The following is a 19,117-nucleotide window of genomic DNA, read 5'->3' as shown; positions in this document are numbered from 1 at the left end:
GTGTTAGTCGCTCAGTCATGTCCAACTCTTTGTGACCCCATGGACTGTAGCCCACCAGGCTCCTCTGTCCATAGGATTCTCCGGGCAAGAATACCAGAGTGGGTTACCATTCCCTTCTCCAAATTCATTTATAGTAATTCTGTTTAAAACATGGATACTGACCCTTTGTTATTCACATTATAGCCAACCCACCACAGGCTGCTACCCCTGGGACTTGCCTGCAAGTTCACTCCCAGAATCTGGTTGCATCAGGGCAGCCAGCCTCTGGGCAACAAGCATGGTCCTTTGCTGATTCTGCAGCCTGGACCAAATCCCTGTCCTGGAGTCCAGACAAGGAGGACAAGACCTGGGTGGTGGGGAGTCCCCTCCCCCAAATACCAGGGCTGTTCCTGCAGGACCCAGCGGGCCTCCTGGCTGGGAGGAGTTCCTGTCTGGCTATGGCAGTTGTGGAAATGCAGGCAGGAGGCTGGGAGCCGGCCCTCTGCCCCACCCCTTTCTGCCACTGTCTCTGGTATGATTTTCTTTCCCCCTTCCTCCCTTTAATAAAAACACTGAGTTTTAACATCATTTCGTCTCAGACGCTTCCTGCACCTGATCATCAGGGTGTAGACTTGTCAGTCTGTGGTCTGACCCTGGATGGACAAAGCTTTGTCCTGGGGGTGGGCACCTAGTTCTCACTGTGCTCTATTCCACCAGGAAGTACAGCATGACTCTGGGCCACGAAACAGGGGGACAACCTGGCCTGGGAAACCAGGGTAGGACTGAAACAGGCCTCTTGGAGGGAGTCTCACTGGAGCTGAGCTCAGAGCTGAAGGGAAGCAAGAGTGGGGAAGAGAGCAGAGGGTGTGTGTGTGTGTGTGAGCATGAGTGTGTGTGTGAGTAAATAGGTGTATATCCATGTGTATGTATGTGTATGTTGAATGAATGGGTATGGATCCATGTGTATGTATGTATACATGTGTGAATGAACGGGTGTGTGCCTGTGTACATGTATGCATGTGAATATACTACATGCGTATGAGCATGTGCGTGTGTGATACTGTGTATCCATGCATATGTATGTGAATGAATGGGTGTCTGTACATATATGTATGTGTACTACATGCATGTGTGTATGAACATATGTAAGAAACCTTGTATATTCATGTGTGTGCATGTGTGAATGAATGGGTGTATGTGTGTGTTCATGTATGCATGTGTGAATACTACATGTGGGGGATAGAGTCTTAACTAAGGAAGGCAAGAGATGACTGGTAGAAAATTAAAGCAAAAAAATCACATCATGGAAAACTTGGAGATAAAGTGAAATTAGAAGGAAATGGCAACCCACTCCAGTGTTCTTGCCTGGAGAATCCCAGGGATGGGGGAGCCTGGTGGGTTTTCGTCTCTGGGATCGCACAGAGTTGGACGCGACTGAAGCAACTTAGCAGCCGCAGCAGCTTCCATTTAATGAGCTTTCCATCAGAGCGATGCTACTTTCTTGGAATCTGAAGCTCAGAGAAGTTACCAAATCACACAGTGAGTAGATGTTTATTTCTTGTACCCCATTCTCAAGCAAACAATTAGCCTTGCTAAATAGTAATATAATGGTTAATATTTCTATCTGATGCTTCCTCCCCCAAAAAATGCTAAATAAAGGATGTGTCCTGTGGACGTGCATTTTTTTAAACACATTTGAATGACCTTTTCTAATTCAGCACCTACAACCATATAAAATAAAACCACCCTTCTTTCTTTTTTACTTATTTTACAATATTGTGTTGGTTTTGCCACACATAGACTTGAATCCACCACGGGTGTACATGTGTTCCCCATCCCAGTGCACCAGCCCCAAGCACCCTGTATCCTGCATTAAACCTGGACTGGCGACTTGTTTCTTATATATTATACATGTTTCAGTGCCATTCTCCCAAATCATCCCACCCTCTCCCTCTCCCACAGAGTCCAAAAGACTGTTCTATACATCTGTGTCTCTTTTCCTGTCTCGCATACAGGATTATCATTACCTTCTAAATTCCATATATATATGCGTTCGTATCCTGTACTGGTGTTTCTGGCTTACTTCACTCTGTATAATAGGCTCCAGTTTCATCCACCTCATTAGAACTGATTCAAATTATTCTTTTTAATGGCTGAATAATATTCCATTGTGTATATGTACCACAGCTTTCTTTCCATGCGTCTGCTGATGGACATCTAGGTTGCTTCCATGTCCTGGCTATTATAAACAGTGCTGCGATGAACATTGGGGTACACGTGTCTCTTTCAATTCTGGTTTCCTTGGTGTGTATGCCCAGAAGTGGGATTACTGGGTCATATGGCAGTTCTATTTCCAGTTTTTTAAGGAAAAAACCACCCTTCTTATGCTCTTCAAATATTCTGCTTAAGAAGGCGAGAAAATGTGCTGATATAGTTCAGTGAGATTTGGGGTTAGAAATGAACCCTAATGGCTTTTTAATTAATTTTTACCCCATTCCCCAGGAACACAGCTAACTGAAATTTTTCTATGTGTGAAGTTCATAATTATCACTAAATCTGAAGTGTTGGCAAAACAACTCACTCACAGGAAGTTCCTGTGTTCCTTGGATTTTGCCTCAGTGACACACTGACGGCTCACGTCCAGAAGGCCTTTTCTGATGAGGCTTACACTTCCTAAAATACCATCCCTTCTGCTCGTCGGAACCCCACTTTCTTTCCGGCCCCACTTGACGATGACCCCCAATTTCAGGCAATGCCGTCTAAATAACTGTATTAATAAGGCAGCCAAAATAGCAAACAAATGCCCCTGACTCAGACAGATGTGCCTGGACTCATGCATTTGTTCAAAGGCATTTATTGTGATGTGGACCTCGCTCCATGCCAGACCCGGGGGGACACAAGAGTCGATGGAGGCAGGGGTGACAGCTCGCGCGCTTGGGCACAGTGACCCTCCCGGCCTCCAGCCTCGCCTCCACCAGGCAGGGCAGGCAGATGGGGAGGCCTCCACACAGGTGACTGGAGGGGATGGGGCGCTCGTGTCCGACCCGGGGAACACGGAGGAGCCGGAGGACAGAGCGAAACAGCAGTGAGACGGGCGGCTCTGAAACCAAAGGAGGACGGACGACCAGGCAAAAAACGACATGCAACGGCCTCGAGCTCCAAGTGTCAGAAATGGCCGCTTTCTGGGGGAAGGCACAAGGTCAGGGCAACAGGTATGGGCAGAGAGAGCACAGGGGAGTCGGAAAACGGGACACAAGGGCGTGGAGGGGTGTCAGGATGTGGACTCGAGGGGCACGCGTCAGCGGCCCTCAGGCAGGGTGGGGAGATGCCCTCTCAGATGAAAGCAGTCCTAGTTCAGACAGAGACACTTCACGTGGAACAGGCAAGCTGGCAGGCCCTCCTCAAGCAAAGCGTCACGCTACCCTGCAGATGGTGGCACAGACCAGCCTCGGAATCATGTCTCTCGCCTCCGAGGCCAGGGCAGCAAACAGGACTGTCCTGTGCAGATGGCCCGCAGCCCGAGCGCCTGGACCCGCAGTCTCCCCGGGGTGAAGGCGGACACCCTGTCATTGTTCTCGTCCTCTGCTCATTCATTCCTGCGTCCTGAGCCCCTGCCTTTCACGTTTGCATGCGGACGCACACAAAGGGCACAGACACACAGAGAAGCATTTACAGCAGCCTGGCGAACGCGGGAGCCCACGGCGACGGCATCGACTCGGCAGTCACAAACCCCGGGGCTTCATTTTACTGAGATGAAGGCCACACCTTGGCAAACTCCCCCCACCCCCCCACCCCCTACTCAAGTCTTAAATTTTTTACTAATTTAGGAGACTCAGCGGTCTCCTTCATAATCTCCATGTGGGGGCTTTTGAATAAACTCTTGAGTTAGAAAATTCTAAGCCTTCTTCCCTTAAACCCCCACCCCACCCCACCCCCAACAGTATTATTTACAGAATTCACTTTAAAACTTATGACAAATATCGTACTACAACTTATCACTAAATTCATTACTCCCCCCCTCTCCCTTTAAACTTCTTAGCTATATATCTTCAGGGTCGACGACTTCTGGTTCTTATTTTCTTGACACACACATTGTCACTTTCCTGTTTGGGAAGAAAAATATCTCTTAAGTCATTTGAAAGAACAGTTTGTGTAATCAACTCTATTCTGTAAAAACCCAAATCCTTACAGGGTGCGATGCAGGCCTTTAGCTCCAGAAAACTAGTCTTGAAGTTGGCAGTGAGCTTTAAAATAGAGACTGTAAAAGCTGCCTTAAACTCTTACTATGTAAATCTTTAAAGTTAAATATTGTGTCTTGACAGAAAGGTTGGTAAGCTATTTTTAAGTTATAAACACATTATAAAAAGGAAAAAGAAAATTCCACATGTTTTTCACTGATTTTTATAAATACCACTCAGAAAAAGTGAATTCAAACGTGTAATCAGGCTGAAGCCTTTTGGACCTTCTGAACAACTGGTGTGTCCAGAGGGGACATCACTCAGTGCTGGCTGAGCGTGAGCGGAGACCACGCTTGGGGCTGAATGTGAGTGGAGACCACGCTTGGGTTGCCGTCTTTGGGAGGAGGAAAGGACACCAGGCTGCTTCCTGAATGGGAACTGTTCACAGGGCTGTTTGTCTACGGACGCCTCACCCACTCTGTGCCCCAGCTTTCCAAGGGGACACCTCTGAAATCAAGCATTACCTTTCGGGAAGTTTGTTCAATCTCTAACCACACACTGAAGGCAGTGCCTGGAATCTTAGTACAGGAGTGCAGTGAGCACTTAGAAAGCACTAACTGGATAAATCCCCTGAAAGAAGATATCATCGTGTGAATTTACTATTCAAGTGGAATTCCCAAGCCACATCCACCTGAATACTGAGCCACAGAATATGGTTTAGACGCCTGCTTCTCATGCTAGTTTAACTGAGGGTTGGCAGCGTATTATCCCATTTGCTGCATCTGCTCTTGCAGCGTGGGCTAAACCTCTACTGACATAGTGTCTATGCTTAGAAAAAGAGCAACAGGAGATTACTAGCCTTCTGAAGACTGTGGGCACATCTCTTGGCACTCCGGGTCACTCTCTGCTCAGATGCAGTCTCTGAAGGGTTTCCTCGAGGGCGGACGCTAACCTTTCTGGATCTCGAACCCTTGGGGTCTGAATGTCCTGTCCCTTCTTTCTCTTCCTGCTTCTTCGCTGGGATGTCCACCCTTCCCTCCCTCACTTTCTCTTCTGCAGCCTCAGGCAAAGGCGGCTGGTTCTGCCTCCCAGGTCTTGAGCGTGTCCTCCTCTCTTCAACTTTGCCCCCAGAGGCAGGCTTCTTGGCTCCATCTTCAGGGCTCTGGAGCTTCATCTCCTGGGAGGGCTGCACGGACTTCTTTTCGCTTCTCTTTATTTTCACCTTTTCTTCTGATATAAGAACCTCAGGTCTTTGCTCCTCTACAGAAGTTTTAGCAGGACGCCTGGAACGCAGGGACACTCCCTAAAAAAATTCAAAAGACATCCACAAAATGTCAAGAATGAGGAATACAAATTACAAATCTCAACATGGAGAACATCATTTGAAAGTGAACTCAAAGGGGAATCAATTGCAACATTTGCCATTGATTCATATCCTAACATGCAAGTAAGTCTAAGCAAGTCAGGGGTGTACCTGTCAATTTGCTCCTACAGAGAAATCACCATTTCCACCAATAAACCCTAAGTAAGGAATTCAGTATGAACTCCAACCACAATGTCTGTCACACACATCAACGTGATTTTAACAAGCATTAAAAGGATATTCCAGGAAAACACCCCAATATTCAGACAGAAAATGATTTCCTAATCCTTCAAGTCATTGCTAGACCAGAAGAGGAAAATTTCAGTTTCTGGAATCCAATTTACAAACGTCTCTGACAACACGTATAGCTTCCTTACTGGCTTAGATGGTAAAGAATCTGCCTGCCATGCAGGGGGCCTGGGTTCAATCCCTGGGTCGGGAAGATCCCCTGGAGAAGGGACTGGCAACCCACTCCAGTGTTCTGCCTGGAGAATCCCCTGGACAGAGGAGGCTAGCGGGCTGCAGTTCACGGGGTCGCAAAACGCTGGACACAACTAAACGACAAACACTTTCGCCAACAGCCTGGACAGTGATGGTCTTCCCAGGACACACATACCCTGGGCGAATTGTTCCAATTGTTTAAGTACGGATGCAGATACTACTTGTACTCAGCCCTCCAGGTCTCAGTGTCTAGAACAAGGCAGGTCTGAGTTGCCCACTTTTTCTCAGCATAAAGCTCCATATCTTTGAAGACGAACATAGGAAGATCCCCTGGAGAGTGAAACAGCAACCCACTCCAGTCTTCTTGCCTGGAGAATCCCATGGACACATGAACCTGGAGAGCGATAGTCCACGGGGTTGCAGTCGGACACGACCGAGCAACAGCTCTGTAAACTCTAAGGGGACGCTTTCCAGTTCTGCAGCTACTCACTGTCCACGGGGTTGCAGTCGGACACGACCGAGCAACAGCTCTGTAAACTCTAAGGGGACGCTCTCCAGTTCTGCAGCTACTCACTGTGTTGCCTGTGGACCCCGAGGGAAAGGGGACCCCCACTTACATCAGGGTTACATACAGTTGATAGCAAATTTATGCCAGAATGGAGAGCATCCACCCAAGGTGCTGTGCTGTGCCAAGTCATTCAGTCATGTTCAACTCTTTGCGACCCCATTGACTGTAGCCTGCCAGGCTCCTCTGTCCATAGGATCCTCCAGACAAGAAGACTGGAGTGGGTCGCCATGCCCTCCTCCAGGGAATCTTTCCGACCCAGGGATCAAATCCGCATCTCTTACGTCTCCTGCACTGGCAGGCGGGCTCTTTACGACCGCCGCCACCTGGGAAGCCCACAGGGCACAGTCACATCACTCCTCCCATCACCTTATTCGGAGCCTGTGCGACTTCTTGCGGATCCGTAGCTTTAGCTTTTAGGTCATCGTTGGGCAGGTTTCCCCCAGGTTCAGTCCTTTGTGCCAAAGTCCGCAGGCTTCTCTTCTTCACTCCTGGGGGTTCGGGGGGCTCCCGTGTCTCCCTGGGGGCTGTCCTCTGCTTCTTCTGGAGTGGCCTCTCGTCCTCGGGGTCCTGGGCAGCTGTCACAGGGCGCAGTCTCTTCCTGCCTGTGACTCTTCCGTCTTCTCCCTGCTCCCTCTCGGGGGACGGGGAAACGCAACTTTCACCTGGGTGTTTTGCAGGCTCTCTGCTGCCCACAAGGTCTTCTGTGAATCTTACTTTAGGGGCCCTGAGGACTCTTCGGGATGTTTCTACAGGTCTTCTGTCTACTGTTTGCTTTGAGGCTCTCTTGATGGCAGTAGAACTGCTTTCCAGTTCCTCGGCCTGATCAGGCTTTTGGAAGGGCTCCTGGGAACCGGCTGGGTCTTCCACCGTCTTCTCCTGAAATGCTTTTCGCCGACTCCTGACGCCAATGAAGTTTTCTGCTGAGTTCAGGTTCCTCCTTGACGTTTCCTTGGCCATCTTGATCTTGTTCTCATCGCCCACAGGTTCTGTGTGCGTCATTTCCCCTGGAGTCTGTGCAGGCCTGCTAAGCGCTGAGGGCTTGTCTACAGCCACTTTTCTTGGTGGTGACCTGAGCTGTTTCTGTCTACCTGTTCTCCTGGTGACTGGTTGTGCTGGTGGAGACTGGTGGGGCGCTGGAGCCGTCGTAACATCACTCACTGGTTCCTTGGCCCCATCTTGCTTTTGGAAGAGCTCTTTGGCACCGGCCAGGTCTTTCAGGGGTTGGGTCTTTTCCTTCAGTGTTCTTAGTCGGCTCCTGACCCCAATTACATTTTCTGCTGCATTGAGTTTCTGCTTTGAATTTTCCTTCAATACTCTGTTGTCTTTTTCATCATGTACAGGCTCGCTGTGTGTGGTTTCCCCTGGTGTCCGTGTGGGCTCTCTGAGCGCCGAGGGCCTTTCTATGTCCACTTTCTCTGGCGACGCCTTAAGTCGCCTCTTTCTGCTTGTTGGTCTGGTGATGGGTTTTGCTGGTGGAGACTGGCGGGGCACTGGAATGGTTGTAACATCACCCTCTGGCTCTTTGACCTGATCTGGGTCTTGGAAGAGCTCTTTGACGCTGGCTGGGTCTTCCAGGGGTTGGGTCTTTTCCCTCAGTGTTCTTAGCCGACTCCGGACTCCAGTTACATTTTCTGCAGGATTGAGTTTCTGCCTTGGATTTTCCTTCAGCACTCTGCTGTCTTCTTCATCACGTGCAGGCTGGCCCCGTGTGCTTTCCCCTGGTGTCGGTGTGGGCTCTTCTTTGGCCACTTTCTCTGGTGATGACTTGGGCCGCCTCTTTCTGCTTGTTGGCCTGGTGACCGGTTCTGCTGGTGGGGATGGGCGGGGCCCTGGAGCTACTGCAACATCACCGTCTGCTTCTTTGGCCTGATCTGGCTTTTGGAAGAGCTCTTTGACACCGGCTGAGTCTTCCAAGGGTTGGGTCTTTTTCTTAAGTGTTCTTAGCCGACTCCTGATGCCTGTTACATTCTCTGCAGGACTCAGTTTCTGCCCTGAAGTTTCCTTCAACACCTTGCTGTCTTTTCCTTTGCCTACAGGCTCTGTGTGTGTATCCCCTGGCGTCTGTGTAGGCCCTGTGGACGCTGAGGGCTCTTCCACGGCCACTTTTCCTGGTGGTGACCTGAGCCGTCTCTGTCTGGTCCTTCTCCTGATGACTGGTTGTGCTGGTGGAGACTGGCAGGACGCTGGAGCGATTTTTACATCACTCGCTGGTTCCTCAGTCTGGTTGGGGTTTTGGAAGGGCTCTTTGACCCTGGCTGGGTCTTCTGTGGGTTGGGCCTTTTCTTTAATGTTTCTTAGCCGACTCTTGACGCCAGTTACATTTTCTGCTGAGACCAGTTTCTGCCTTGAAGTTTTCTTACACACTTTGATGTCTTTTTCATCCTCTTCAGCTTCTCTCTGCATGCGTGTGGCTTCCTCTGGAGTCTGGGAGGGCCTCCTGAGTGCTGAGGGCTCTTCTACACCCACTTTCTCTGGCGATGACCTGAGTTGTTTCTTTCTACCTGTTCTCCTGGTAACAGGTTCTGCTGGTGATTTACAGGGTATGGCAGGGGGATGGTCATCGATCATTATGGGCTGCTTTGCATGATCTGGGGTTTGGAAGAGCTCTTTGAAGCCACTCAGGTCTTCCAGGGGCTGGGCTTTCTCCTTAGTTATCCTTGGCCACCTCTTGTGTGCAGTTATGTTTTCTGCAGAGTTTGGTTTCTCTTCTGGAGCTTCCTGAGACACTGCAGTGCCTCTGTCACCATCTTCTGGTTCTCTGGGTGAGTGTGTGGTTTCCCCTGGTGTTTGCTGAGGCTTCCTGAGAGCTGAGCAGTCTTCCTGCCTGTCCACTGTCTTGGAAGGTGTCCTGAGATGCCCCCTTCTACCTGGTGTTATGGTGACTGGTTCTGGTTGTGGAGACTGGCAGAGCATTTGAGGGATACTGTTATCAGTCATTGGTTCCTTGGATTGACGTGGGGTTTGGAAGAGCTCTTTAAAGCCAGTCAGGTCTTCCAGGGGCTGGGCCTTTTCCTTAAGTGATGCTCTTGGCCGCCTCTTGCTTCCAGTTAAACTTTCTGCTGAGTCCAGTTTCTGCTTTGGAGTTTTCTTAAATGCTTTTTCTTCACCATCACCTGCTTGTTCTCCTTCTGAGTGCCTGGTTCCCCGTGGAGTCTGTGCGGGCCTCCTGAGTGCCGAGAGCTCCTCTTTTACACCCACTTTCTGGGGAGAGGACTTGAGTCGTCTCTTCTCACTTGTTGGTGTGTTGAATGGTTCTGCTGGTGGAGATGTACAGGGCATTGTGGTGAGTTTGTCATCAGTCATTGCTCCATTTGCACGATCTGGGGTTTGGAAGAGCTCTTTGAAGCCATCCAGGTCTTCCAAGAGTTGGGCCTTTTCCTGGGGTGTCCTTGGCTGCCTCTTGCTTGAAGTTGAATGTTCTGCAGGGTCTGGTTTCTCTTCTGGAGCTTCCCGAGACACTGCAGCGCCTCTGTCGCCACCCTCTGGTTCTTTGGGTGAGTGTGTGGTCACCCCTGGTGTATGTGTAGGCTTCCTGAGAGCTGAGCGGTCTTCCTGCATGTCCACTTTTTGGGAAGGTGTCCTGAGACTTCCCCTTCTACCTGGTGTTATGTTGACTGGTTCCAGTAGTGGAGACTGACAGAGCATCTTAGGGGTTTTGAGAACAGCCTTTGGCTCCTTGGTGTGATCTGGGGTCTGGAAGAGCTCTCTGAAGCCAGTCAGGTCTTCTAGAGATTGGACCTTTTCCTTAGGTGTTCTTAGCTGCCTCTTAATTCGAGGGTCCAGTTTCTGCCTCGGCGTTCCTGTGAATGCTTTGATGTCTTCAAAATCACTTCCTGCTTCTCCTGAGTGCCTGGTTCCCCGTGGAGTCTGTGCAGGCCTCCTGAGCACTGAGAGCTCCTCCTCTATGCCCACTTCCCGGGGAGGTGACTTGAGTCGTCTCTTCTTACTGGTCGGCGTGTTGACTGTTTCTGCTGGTGATTTATAGAGTGTTTTGGTGGTTTTGGCATCTGTCATTGGTTCCCTGGCTTGATCTGGGGTTTGGAAGAGCTCCTTAAAGCCAGTCAGGTCTTCCAGGGGCTGGGCCTTTCTCTTGGGTGTCCTTGGTCTCCTCTTGGCTGAAGGTACCTTTTCTGCAAGGTCTAGCATCTCTTCTGGAGCTTCCTGAGACACTGCAATGCCCTTGTCACCACCCTCTGGTTCTCTGGGTGACTGTGTGGTTTTTCCTGGTGTTTGTTGAGGTTTCCTGAGAGCTGAGAGGCCTTCCAGCACATTCACTTTTTGGGAAGGTGTCCTACTTGGTGTGTTGACTGGTTCTGGTTGTGGAGATGTATAGGGTGTTTTGGTGGTTTTGGCATCTGTCATGGGTTCCCTGGCTTGATCTGGGGTTTGGAAGAGCTCCTTGAAGCCGGTCAGATCTTCCAGGGGCTGGGCCTTTCCCTTGGGTGTCCTTGGTCGCCTCTTGGCTGAAGGTACCTTTTCTGCAAGGTCTAGCATCTCTTCTGGAGCTTCCTGAGACACTGTAATGCCCTTGTCACCACCCTCTGGTTCTCTGGGTGACTGTGTGGCTTTTCCTGGTGTTTGTTGAGGTTTCCTGAGAGCTGAGAGGTCCTCCTGCACATTCACCTTCTGGGAAGGTGTCCTGAGACGTCCCCTTCTACTTGGTGTGTTGACTGGCTCTGACTGCGGAGATGTACAGGGTGTTTTGGTGGTTTTGTCATCAGTCATTGGTTCCTTGGCTTGATGAGGGGTTTGGAAGAGTTCTTTGAAGCCAGCCAGGTCTTCCAGAGGTGGGGCCTTTCCCTTGGGTGTCGCTGGCCTCCTCTTACTTCCAGCAGAATTCTCTGCAGGGCCCAGTTTCTGCTTTGGCGTTTCCTCAAACGATTCGGTGCTTTTATCATCAACTCCTGGTTCTCTGCACCATGTATGCATGGTTTGCCCTGACGCTGGTGTGTGTCTCCTAAGCACTGACAGTTCTTTCTCTGTATCCACCTTCCCAAGAAGTGTCCTGGGCTGTCTCTTTCTATTGGTTGGTGTGACAATTAACTCTGATTGGGAAGATGTGCAGAGCATTTGGGGTGTTTTGAGAACAGCCTTTGGCTCCTTGGTGTGATTTGGGGTCTGGAAGAGCTCTCTGAAGCCAGTCAGGTCTTCTAGAGATTGGACCTTTTCCTTGGGTGTTCTTAGCTGCCTCTTAATTCCAGTCACGTTTTCTGTAGGGTCCAGTTTCTGCCTTGGCATTTCCATGAATGCTTTGATGTCTTCACCATCACCTGCTGCTTCTCCTTCTGAGTGCCTGGTTCCCCCTGGAGCCTGTGCAGGCCTCCTGAGCACTGAGAGCTCCTCCTCTATGCCCACTTCCCGGGGAGGTGACTTGAGTTGTCTCTTCTTACTGGTCGGCGTGTTGACTGGTTCTGCTGGTGGAGATTTACAGGGTATTGTGGTGGGTTTTTCATCTGTCATTGTTTCCTTGGCTTGATGTGGAGTTTGGAAGAGCTCCTTAAAGCCAGCCAGGTCTTCCAGTAGTGGGGTCTTTCTCTTGGGTGTTCTTGACCCCCTCTTGGTTGCAGGTATCTTTTCTGCAAGGTCTAGCATCTCTTCTGGAGCTTCCTGAGATACTGCAATGCTTCTGTCACCAGCCTCTGGCTCTCTGGGTGATTGTGTGGTTTCCCCTGGTGTTTGCTGAGGTTTCCTGAGAGCTGAGAGGTCTTCTTGCACATCCATTTTCTGGGAAGGTGTTCTGAGACGTCCCCTTCTAGTTGGTGTCATGTTGACTGGTTTCAGTTGTGGAGACTGGCCAAGCATTTGGGGGGTTTTGACAATAGCCCTTGGCAGGTTGGTGTGGGTTGGGGTTTGGAAGAGTTCTCTGAAGCCAGTCAGGTCTTCGAGAGACTGGACATCTTCTTTAGGTGTCCTTGACTGTCTCTTAATTCCAGTCACATAATCTGCAGGGTCCATTTTCTGCCTTGGCATTTCCTTGGACACTTTGATGTCTTCACCATCTGCTGGTTCTCTATCTGAGTGCCCGGTTCCCCTTGGTATTTGTTGAGGTTTCCCGAGAGATGAGAGCTCCTCCTCTACGTCCACTTTCTGGGAAGGTGTCCTGAGACGTCCCCTTCTACTTGGTGTGTTGACTGGCTCCGGTTGAGAAGATTTACAGGGTGTTTTGGTGGTTTTGGCATCTGTCATGGGTTCCCTGGCTTGATCTGGGGTTTGGAAGAGCTCCTTGAAGCCGGTCAGATCTTCCAGGGGCTGGGCCTTTCCCTTGGGTGTCCTTGGTCGCCTCTTGGCTGAAGGTACCTTTTCTGCAAGGTCTAGCATCTCTTCTGGAGCTTCCTGAGACACTGCAATGCCCTTGTCACCACCCTCTGGTTCTCTGGGTGACCGTGTGGCTTTTCCTGGTGTTTGTTGAGGTTTCCTGAGAGCTGAGAGGTCCTCCTGCACATTCACCTTCTGGGAAGGTGTCCTGAGACGTCCCCTTCTACTTGGTGTGTTGACTGACTCTGACTGTGGAGATGTACAGGGTGTTTTGGTGGTTTTGTCATCAGTCATTGGTTCCTTGGCTTGATGAGGGGTTTGGAAGAGTTCTTTGAAGCCAGCCAGGTCTTCCAGAGGTGGGGCCTTTCCCTTGGGTGTCGTTGGCCTCCTCTTACTTCCAGCAGAATTCTCTGCAGGGTCCAGTTTCTGCTTTGAAGTTTCCTTAAACAATTGGATGCTTTTAGCATCTCTTGATTCTCTTTGAGTGGGTGTGGCTTTCCCCAGAGTTTCCGAGAGCTTCCTAAGGTCCGAGAAACTTCCTACATCCACTTTCTGGGATGGTGTCTTGAGCTGTGTGCTCATCCTGGTGTGTATGCTGACTGCTCCTGGCTTGGGAGACTTACAGCTCATCCTTGTGGCTTTGTTCTTTGCATCCATCACTTCCTTGGCATGAACTGGAGTCTGTAGGAGACTCAGGATGTCCACCTGCTTCTCCTCGGGCTCTGTGTCCTGCGATCTCTGGAGGGTGGTCAGGTCTGCCGCTGGTTCACACTTCAGCTCTGAGGCTCGTCTTGATCTCCTCACAGCTATCGTCTTTTCAGAATTTTCTTTTGATTTGATGTTTTGCTTACATTGTTCGAACGACTTTTCACTTTCCTTTGTGTCTCTCTCTGGCTTCAGCTCTGGTTGTGGTGTTTTCCTCAGACGTCTTCCCAAGATGTCCTCAACGGTGTCAGGTTTTGCGTCTTGGTTCTCTGGCCCTGTACCTGGCGTCTGCACACCGCTGAGCTCTGCAGACCTTCTAGACCTGTTTGCACTTGATGTTGCCTTTGGAGTCGCTGTCGTGGACACAGGAGTTTTTATCTCAGCAGCTATGGTTTTATTCGTGCTCCTTGGTGTTTTCACAGGATCTTCGCTCATTTTAATACTGGGGCGTCTCAAGGCAGGGCTTGCAGAACTTTGATCAGATGGCCCTTTCACTGTATCGTGAGTCCTAGGAAACACATCTTCGCCTATAAAATATTAAAACACACATGATAAACAGATTCTGTTCACTGTGTTGTGCCAATTTGCTATCTGATTCTCATAAAATATTACTTAAAAGCTAGTTTTGACTCTCATCCACCCCAGGATATGAGGCTGTCTCTACCAGACAGAGATAAATCTGTCTGACGTGAACCACACCCATGTATGAATAATGCTGCTGCTGCTGCCGCTAAGTCACTTCAGTCGTGTCCGACTCTGTGCGACCCCATAGACTGCAGCCCACAAGGCTCCCCCATCCCTGGGATTCTCCAGGCAAGAACACTGGAGTGGGTTGCCATTTCCTTCTCCAGTGCATGAAAGTGAAAAATGAAAGTGAAGTCGTTCAGTCGTGTCTGACTCTTCGCGACCCCATGGACTGCAGCCTACCAGGCTCCTCCATCCATGGGATTTTCCAGGCAAGAGTACTGGAGTGGGGTGCCATTGCCTTCTCCGATGAATCATGTTAAGGGTGCTATAGAGTGAGGTCATCATAGGTGGTGATAAGGAGCTATAGGAATTAGGTAAAAGAAAAATAATTCCTTAGCAGGGGTTCCCTGGGACTTCCCTTGTGGTCCAGTGGTTAAACCTTCACCTTCCAATGCAAGAGGTATGGGTTCGAACACTGGTCAGGGAGCAAAAATCCCACATGCCTCTTGGCTAAAAAAAACGAAAATATAATACAGAAGCAGTATTGTAATGAATTCAATAGACTTGAAAAATAGTCCACATTAAGAAAAAAAAAATCTTAAAAAAGAAAGAAAGGTCCTCTGAAGGCTGCCACCCAGGTCTCAGTGACAGACATTTTTTCCATCAAACCATAGAAACAGCTGTTCAATCTGCTGGACCACCAATGCAATAATGGGGATTATACTTAGCGTGCTTAGGGTCTGTGTTACACAGGAAACATCTATTTTTCAGCGATAGGAAGCACCTCAAGCATAGCATGCTGTTCTCTCTACGACAGGTACATGGTGATCAGTGTCAATGGCAGAGAAGATAGACATCATGTGTCCATCTCACACTCATCCTGTGGCAGGTGTCTACCCCAGAGAAGCCTCAGTACCTGCGCGGTGGACACCTGCTGTCTTTCTCTTTGCCGACAGCACTTTCACATCTGAGTAATTTACCTACAAGTATGATGAGAGCTTCCCTTCTAGCTAAGTTGGTAAACAATCTGCCTGCAATGCAGGAGACATAGGTTCGATCCCCAGATCAGGAAGATTCCCTAGAGAAGGAAATGGCAACCCACTCCAGTATTCTTGCCTGGAGAATCCCATGGACAGAGGAGCCTGGCAGGCTACAGTCCATGGGCTCGCAAGAGTAGGACACAACCTAGTGACTAAACCACCACCATGATGAGAGAGGGCTTCCCAGGTGGCACTAGTGGTAAAGCACCCGCTGTCAATGCAGGAGACTTAAAAGACACAGGTTTGATCTCTGGGTGGGGAAGGTCCCCTGGAGGAAGGCATCGCAACCCATTCCAGTATTCTTGCCTGGAGAATCCCATGGCCAGAGGAGTCTGGTGGGCTACATACAGTCCATGGGGTCACAAAGAGTCAGACGCAACAAGCAACCTAGCACACGCACACACACACGAAGAGAGATGATTACACTTGGCTGCTTGTCAACCTCTTCACTTATGCAAGATGAAGAAGGCCACGTGCACAGAGGGAGCTTATGGTTAGTAAACGGGTTTGCCTTTTTATGCAAGTCTCTGAAAGTCAGTGCTGGTTCTACTGCTGATAGAAATTCCCCCTATAAACAATAGGACAAAGAAGCTGGACAGCATTATCTGTCGTAGAGAGATAATACCATAGCTTTTGTAACAAAAGAAGACTGTCTACAGTTCTGACTGAAAAGATCAAAGTGCTGGGGTGAAAAAAGGAAACCAACCAAAATTTTCCAAAGTGCACAGCAGAGGTTTTTCTCCTGAATGAGGTCCTGGAAGCTCTTTTCCAAACAAATCCTCTGAATTTGGAAAAGTGGGGGGACACATGCTCATCCTTTGCAGCTTCTCTTTTACTGGTGTCTTGAACATTTCAGGCAGCCCTGTCACACAACAGTGGAAAAGCAGTTAGTAGACTGCCCATACCTGCAAACAAGCATGCCCGTCAAGCACAAAAGAGGGGATGGCAGAAGCCAAATAACAGATCACCCCCTAGAATTCCAGGGATAGAGTCTCAGGAGAGGGTGATGCTGGTTGTGAACCCATTTTTAGAAGCGGGCACTGGGGAGTTAGATCATTTATCACATCTCCTCTGCCCTTCTTCTTGGAAAGATCTAATGAAGGAGGTCGACATCTGCAGTCTTTTAGTGTTCTCCAGATGTGAGTGCTGCGGAGAGGACAGAGATTGCCCTGTGGGGGGTCTCCCTACCATGCCTGCCGAAACCTAGGGCCCTCAAGCTTCCTGAAAACGTCCTTAGGGACGCAGTTCTGGAGTTCATGTACAAACAAAATGTCTCCAGATTTTAAAAGTGACATAGGACTGCCCATTTTTAGTACTCTCAAGTAATAATATCACCTCCTTTTCATTTTAACACCAAAAGGCAGTACTAACAAAACCTCAAGGGGAAAAAAAAATACAGTTCTCCAAAGGGAAGATTTAAGTTTCTCAAACATTCATTATCCCCCATTCTCCTTATTGTTCTCATTCTGACAACAATGGATCAAAAAGATGCTCTCAGGCTGGCAACATCTGCAAAGTGTGTTTGGCAGCCTGTTCTGAAGGTACCCAAGCCAGCCAAGCCCCTTAAAACCTCATCCATCCACTACTGCTAAGGCCTCACTGAAAATATCCAGGATATTTAGGCTTCATCATGTGTTAATGTTTTGTCATAAAAGTACTCACACTGAGGGTGACCATTGTTGCATGTCTACAAAATGTTTTGGAGGAAGGCTGAGAACACCCACACCCCACGTGCTAAGTATTTAAACTTCTCTTCATCTTTGTCTTCACTGTTTCACAACATACACCTTAACACACTCTCAGTGTGCACAATTTACAGGGATACACAGATACACATGGAGCTGCATGTTGGGTGGTGTAAGCTCTAATTTTTTTTTTTTTTAATTTTATTTGTTTATGTTTGGCTGTGCAGGGGGTCTTCACTGCTGAGTGGGCTTTTCCCTGGTTGTGGCAACTGGGGGCTGCTCTTGAGTTATGGTCCGCAGGCTCCTCATGGCGGTGGCTTCTCCTGCTGCAGAACACAGGCTCTGGAGCACAGGCTCAGTACTTGAGGCACATGCGCTTAGTTACTCCACAGGCTCAGTACTTGAGGCACATGCGCTTAGTTACCCCGCAGCACGTGGGATCCTCCCAGACCAGGGCTCGAACCTGTGTCTCCTGCATTGGCAGGCGGATTCTTATCCACTGGGCCACCATGGAAGCCCGAGCTCCAAGTTTTTTTCCCCTCATGGGGCATCCTCCCAGAATGATTTGTAGTTTACTTTTAAAAAGCTAAATGTGTTGCTCCAGATGTGACTTTAATTAGAGGGCATCTTGCATTGTTATATAAGTGGTACAGTAATTTTCCCGTCTGAAAATCTGCCAGGAGATAAAAACGGGATGCCACCTAATGGATGCAAGTGTCACCTCCCACCAGAAGTGGGAGCTCAGAAGGGAAGCCACTGGGCAAGCCATGCACCAATAGCATCAAAGCTCAGAGCCAGGGCCCTGCCGTGGCCCTAACCTGGTCCAAGCACAAGCAGGTCACATCATACTTTAAAAATGGCAACACTGGCTCAACTACGAAAGGTTCAAGGAAGCCCTTCCACAGGCCTTTGTTCCACAAAACAAGGGGAGGAAGTCTTCAAGAAGCAAAATATCACTTAAATCAAATACCCCAACTCTGGGGTAACCCACTGGTAGAGATGCAAAGAAAGGGCAATTATACAAGCAAGCCTGCTTTCCTCACCAAGCACACAGTGGCTGCCAGTTCTCCTGTACCTGTGCTGCTCTGCCAGGCAATGATGTGCATTCACTTAGGGAACCACCAAGGATCTACCAAATAGCACACGGAACTATACTCCATTTCCGAGTATAACTCATACTGTAGTAGTAACTCATACTGGAAAAGAATTTTAAAAAGAATACAGCCGTCACCTGGTGGTCCAGTGGTTAAGAATTTGCCTTCCAATGTAGCGGACATGGGTTTGATCCCTGGTCAAGGAACTAAGATCCCATATGTCAGAGGGGCAACTAAGCCTGCGTGTCTCAACTACTGAGCCTGCGTCACCACGACTAGAGAGAAGCCTGTGTGCCACAAAGAACTGACACAGCCAGACGAGTAAAACAGCTAAAGAAATATTTTTTTAAAATAATTATATACATATATATTTGAATCTCTGTGCTACACACTTAAAACTAACACAACACTGTAAACCAACTGCTCTTCAATCCAAAGGGAAAACAAGTGTGCATTTCCCATCTGCTTCCTGCAGGACATGTGACCCCAGATCGTCGGGGACCGGTCCTTGCTCTCCAATCCAGCTCCCTCTTCCTTGAACACCATGCCGCCCCCCGCCCCCGAGTTGTCTGGATTATTTATCTTCCTGTCCCAGGCACAGCAGATAAACAAACGAAATGCCCACCCCGGTGGAACCCCCACAGGAGGAGGACAGGGCTCTGGTTTATAAGAGACAGGGCTATGCTTTTACCTGAAAGATCTTCACTGAAGTCCCTCGGTTTGCTGACCAAGAAGTTGTTTATCACCCTGTAGGGCCGAGCCGGTGCGGTCACTTTCTCGAGCTGAGCTTTCCCTATGACGATGGTGCAGGGAGAGTTCGCGTGGCCGGTGCTGAACTGACTGTGAACGGGGCCGGGCGGCTTCTGGAAAACGATCGGGATATCGACAACACGTCAAAGCCTGAAAGCCACCCTTCACATCCCCCTGATGCAAGAGCACACGCCACGTTGGAACACGCACCTTCAGAGTGTTGGCTCTTCTCTGCCGTCTGCCCGGTTGCTTGGGAAGGCCACGTTTCACAGCTTTATTCTGGGCCTGCTTGGCACCGAGTTTCACCACATCTGCCCATGATCTTGCCACTGTCACGGGAAAGAGATGCGGAGACATTCCCAAACCGGCACC

The 19,117-nt window shown here is 49.3% G+C and overlaps 1 protein-coding gene across 1 annotated transcript in view; it reads right to left on the bottom strand.

Annotated features, from left to right (window-relative positions):
• Positions 1-2,817: 2,817 nt before the first annotated feature.
• MKI67 (marker of proliferation Ki-67) overlaps positions 2,818-19,117 on the bottom strand; it is a 30,103-nt gene continuing 13,803 nt past the window's right edge. The window contains exons 8-13 of the mRNA XM_027528591.1: positions 18,956-19,074; positions 18,687-18,858; positions 15,923-16,078; positions 6,896-14,016; positions 5,017-5,460; positions 2,818-4,082 (exon numbers count right to left, since the gene is read on the bottom strand). Of these exons, the coding sequence (XP_027384392.1) occupies positions 4,029-4,082; positions 5,017-5,460; positions 6,896-14,016; positions 15,923-16,078; positions 18,687-18,858; positions 18,956-19,074 (8,066 nt within the window). The 3' untranslated portion in view covers positions 2,818-4,028. The remainder of the gene's footprint in view (positions 4,083-5,016; positions 5,461-6,895; positions 14,017-15,922; positions 16,079-18,686; positions 18,859-18,955; positions 19,075-19,117) is intronic.

Source organism: Bos indicus x Bos taurus, chromosome 26 (genome assembly GCF_003369695.1).
Source record: "Bos indicus x Bos taurus breed Angus x Brahman F1 hybrid chromosome 26, Bos_hybrid_MaternalHap_v2.0, whole genome shotgun sequence".
NCBI lineage: Eukaryota > Metazoa > Chordata > Mammalia > Artiodactyla > Bovidae > Bos > Bos indicus x Bos taurus.
This window is presented reverse-complemented; position numbering and strand designations above follow the sequence as displayed.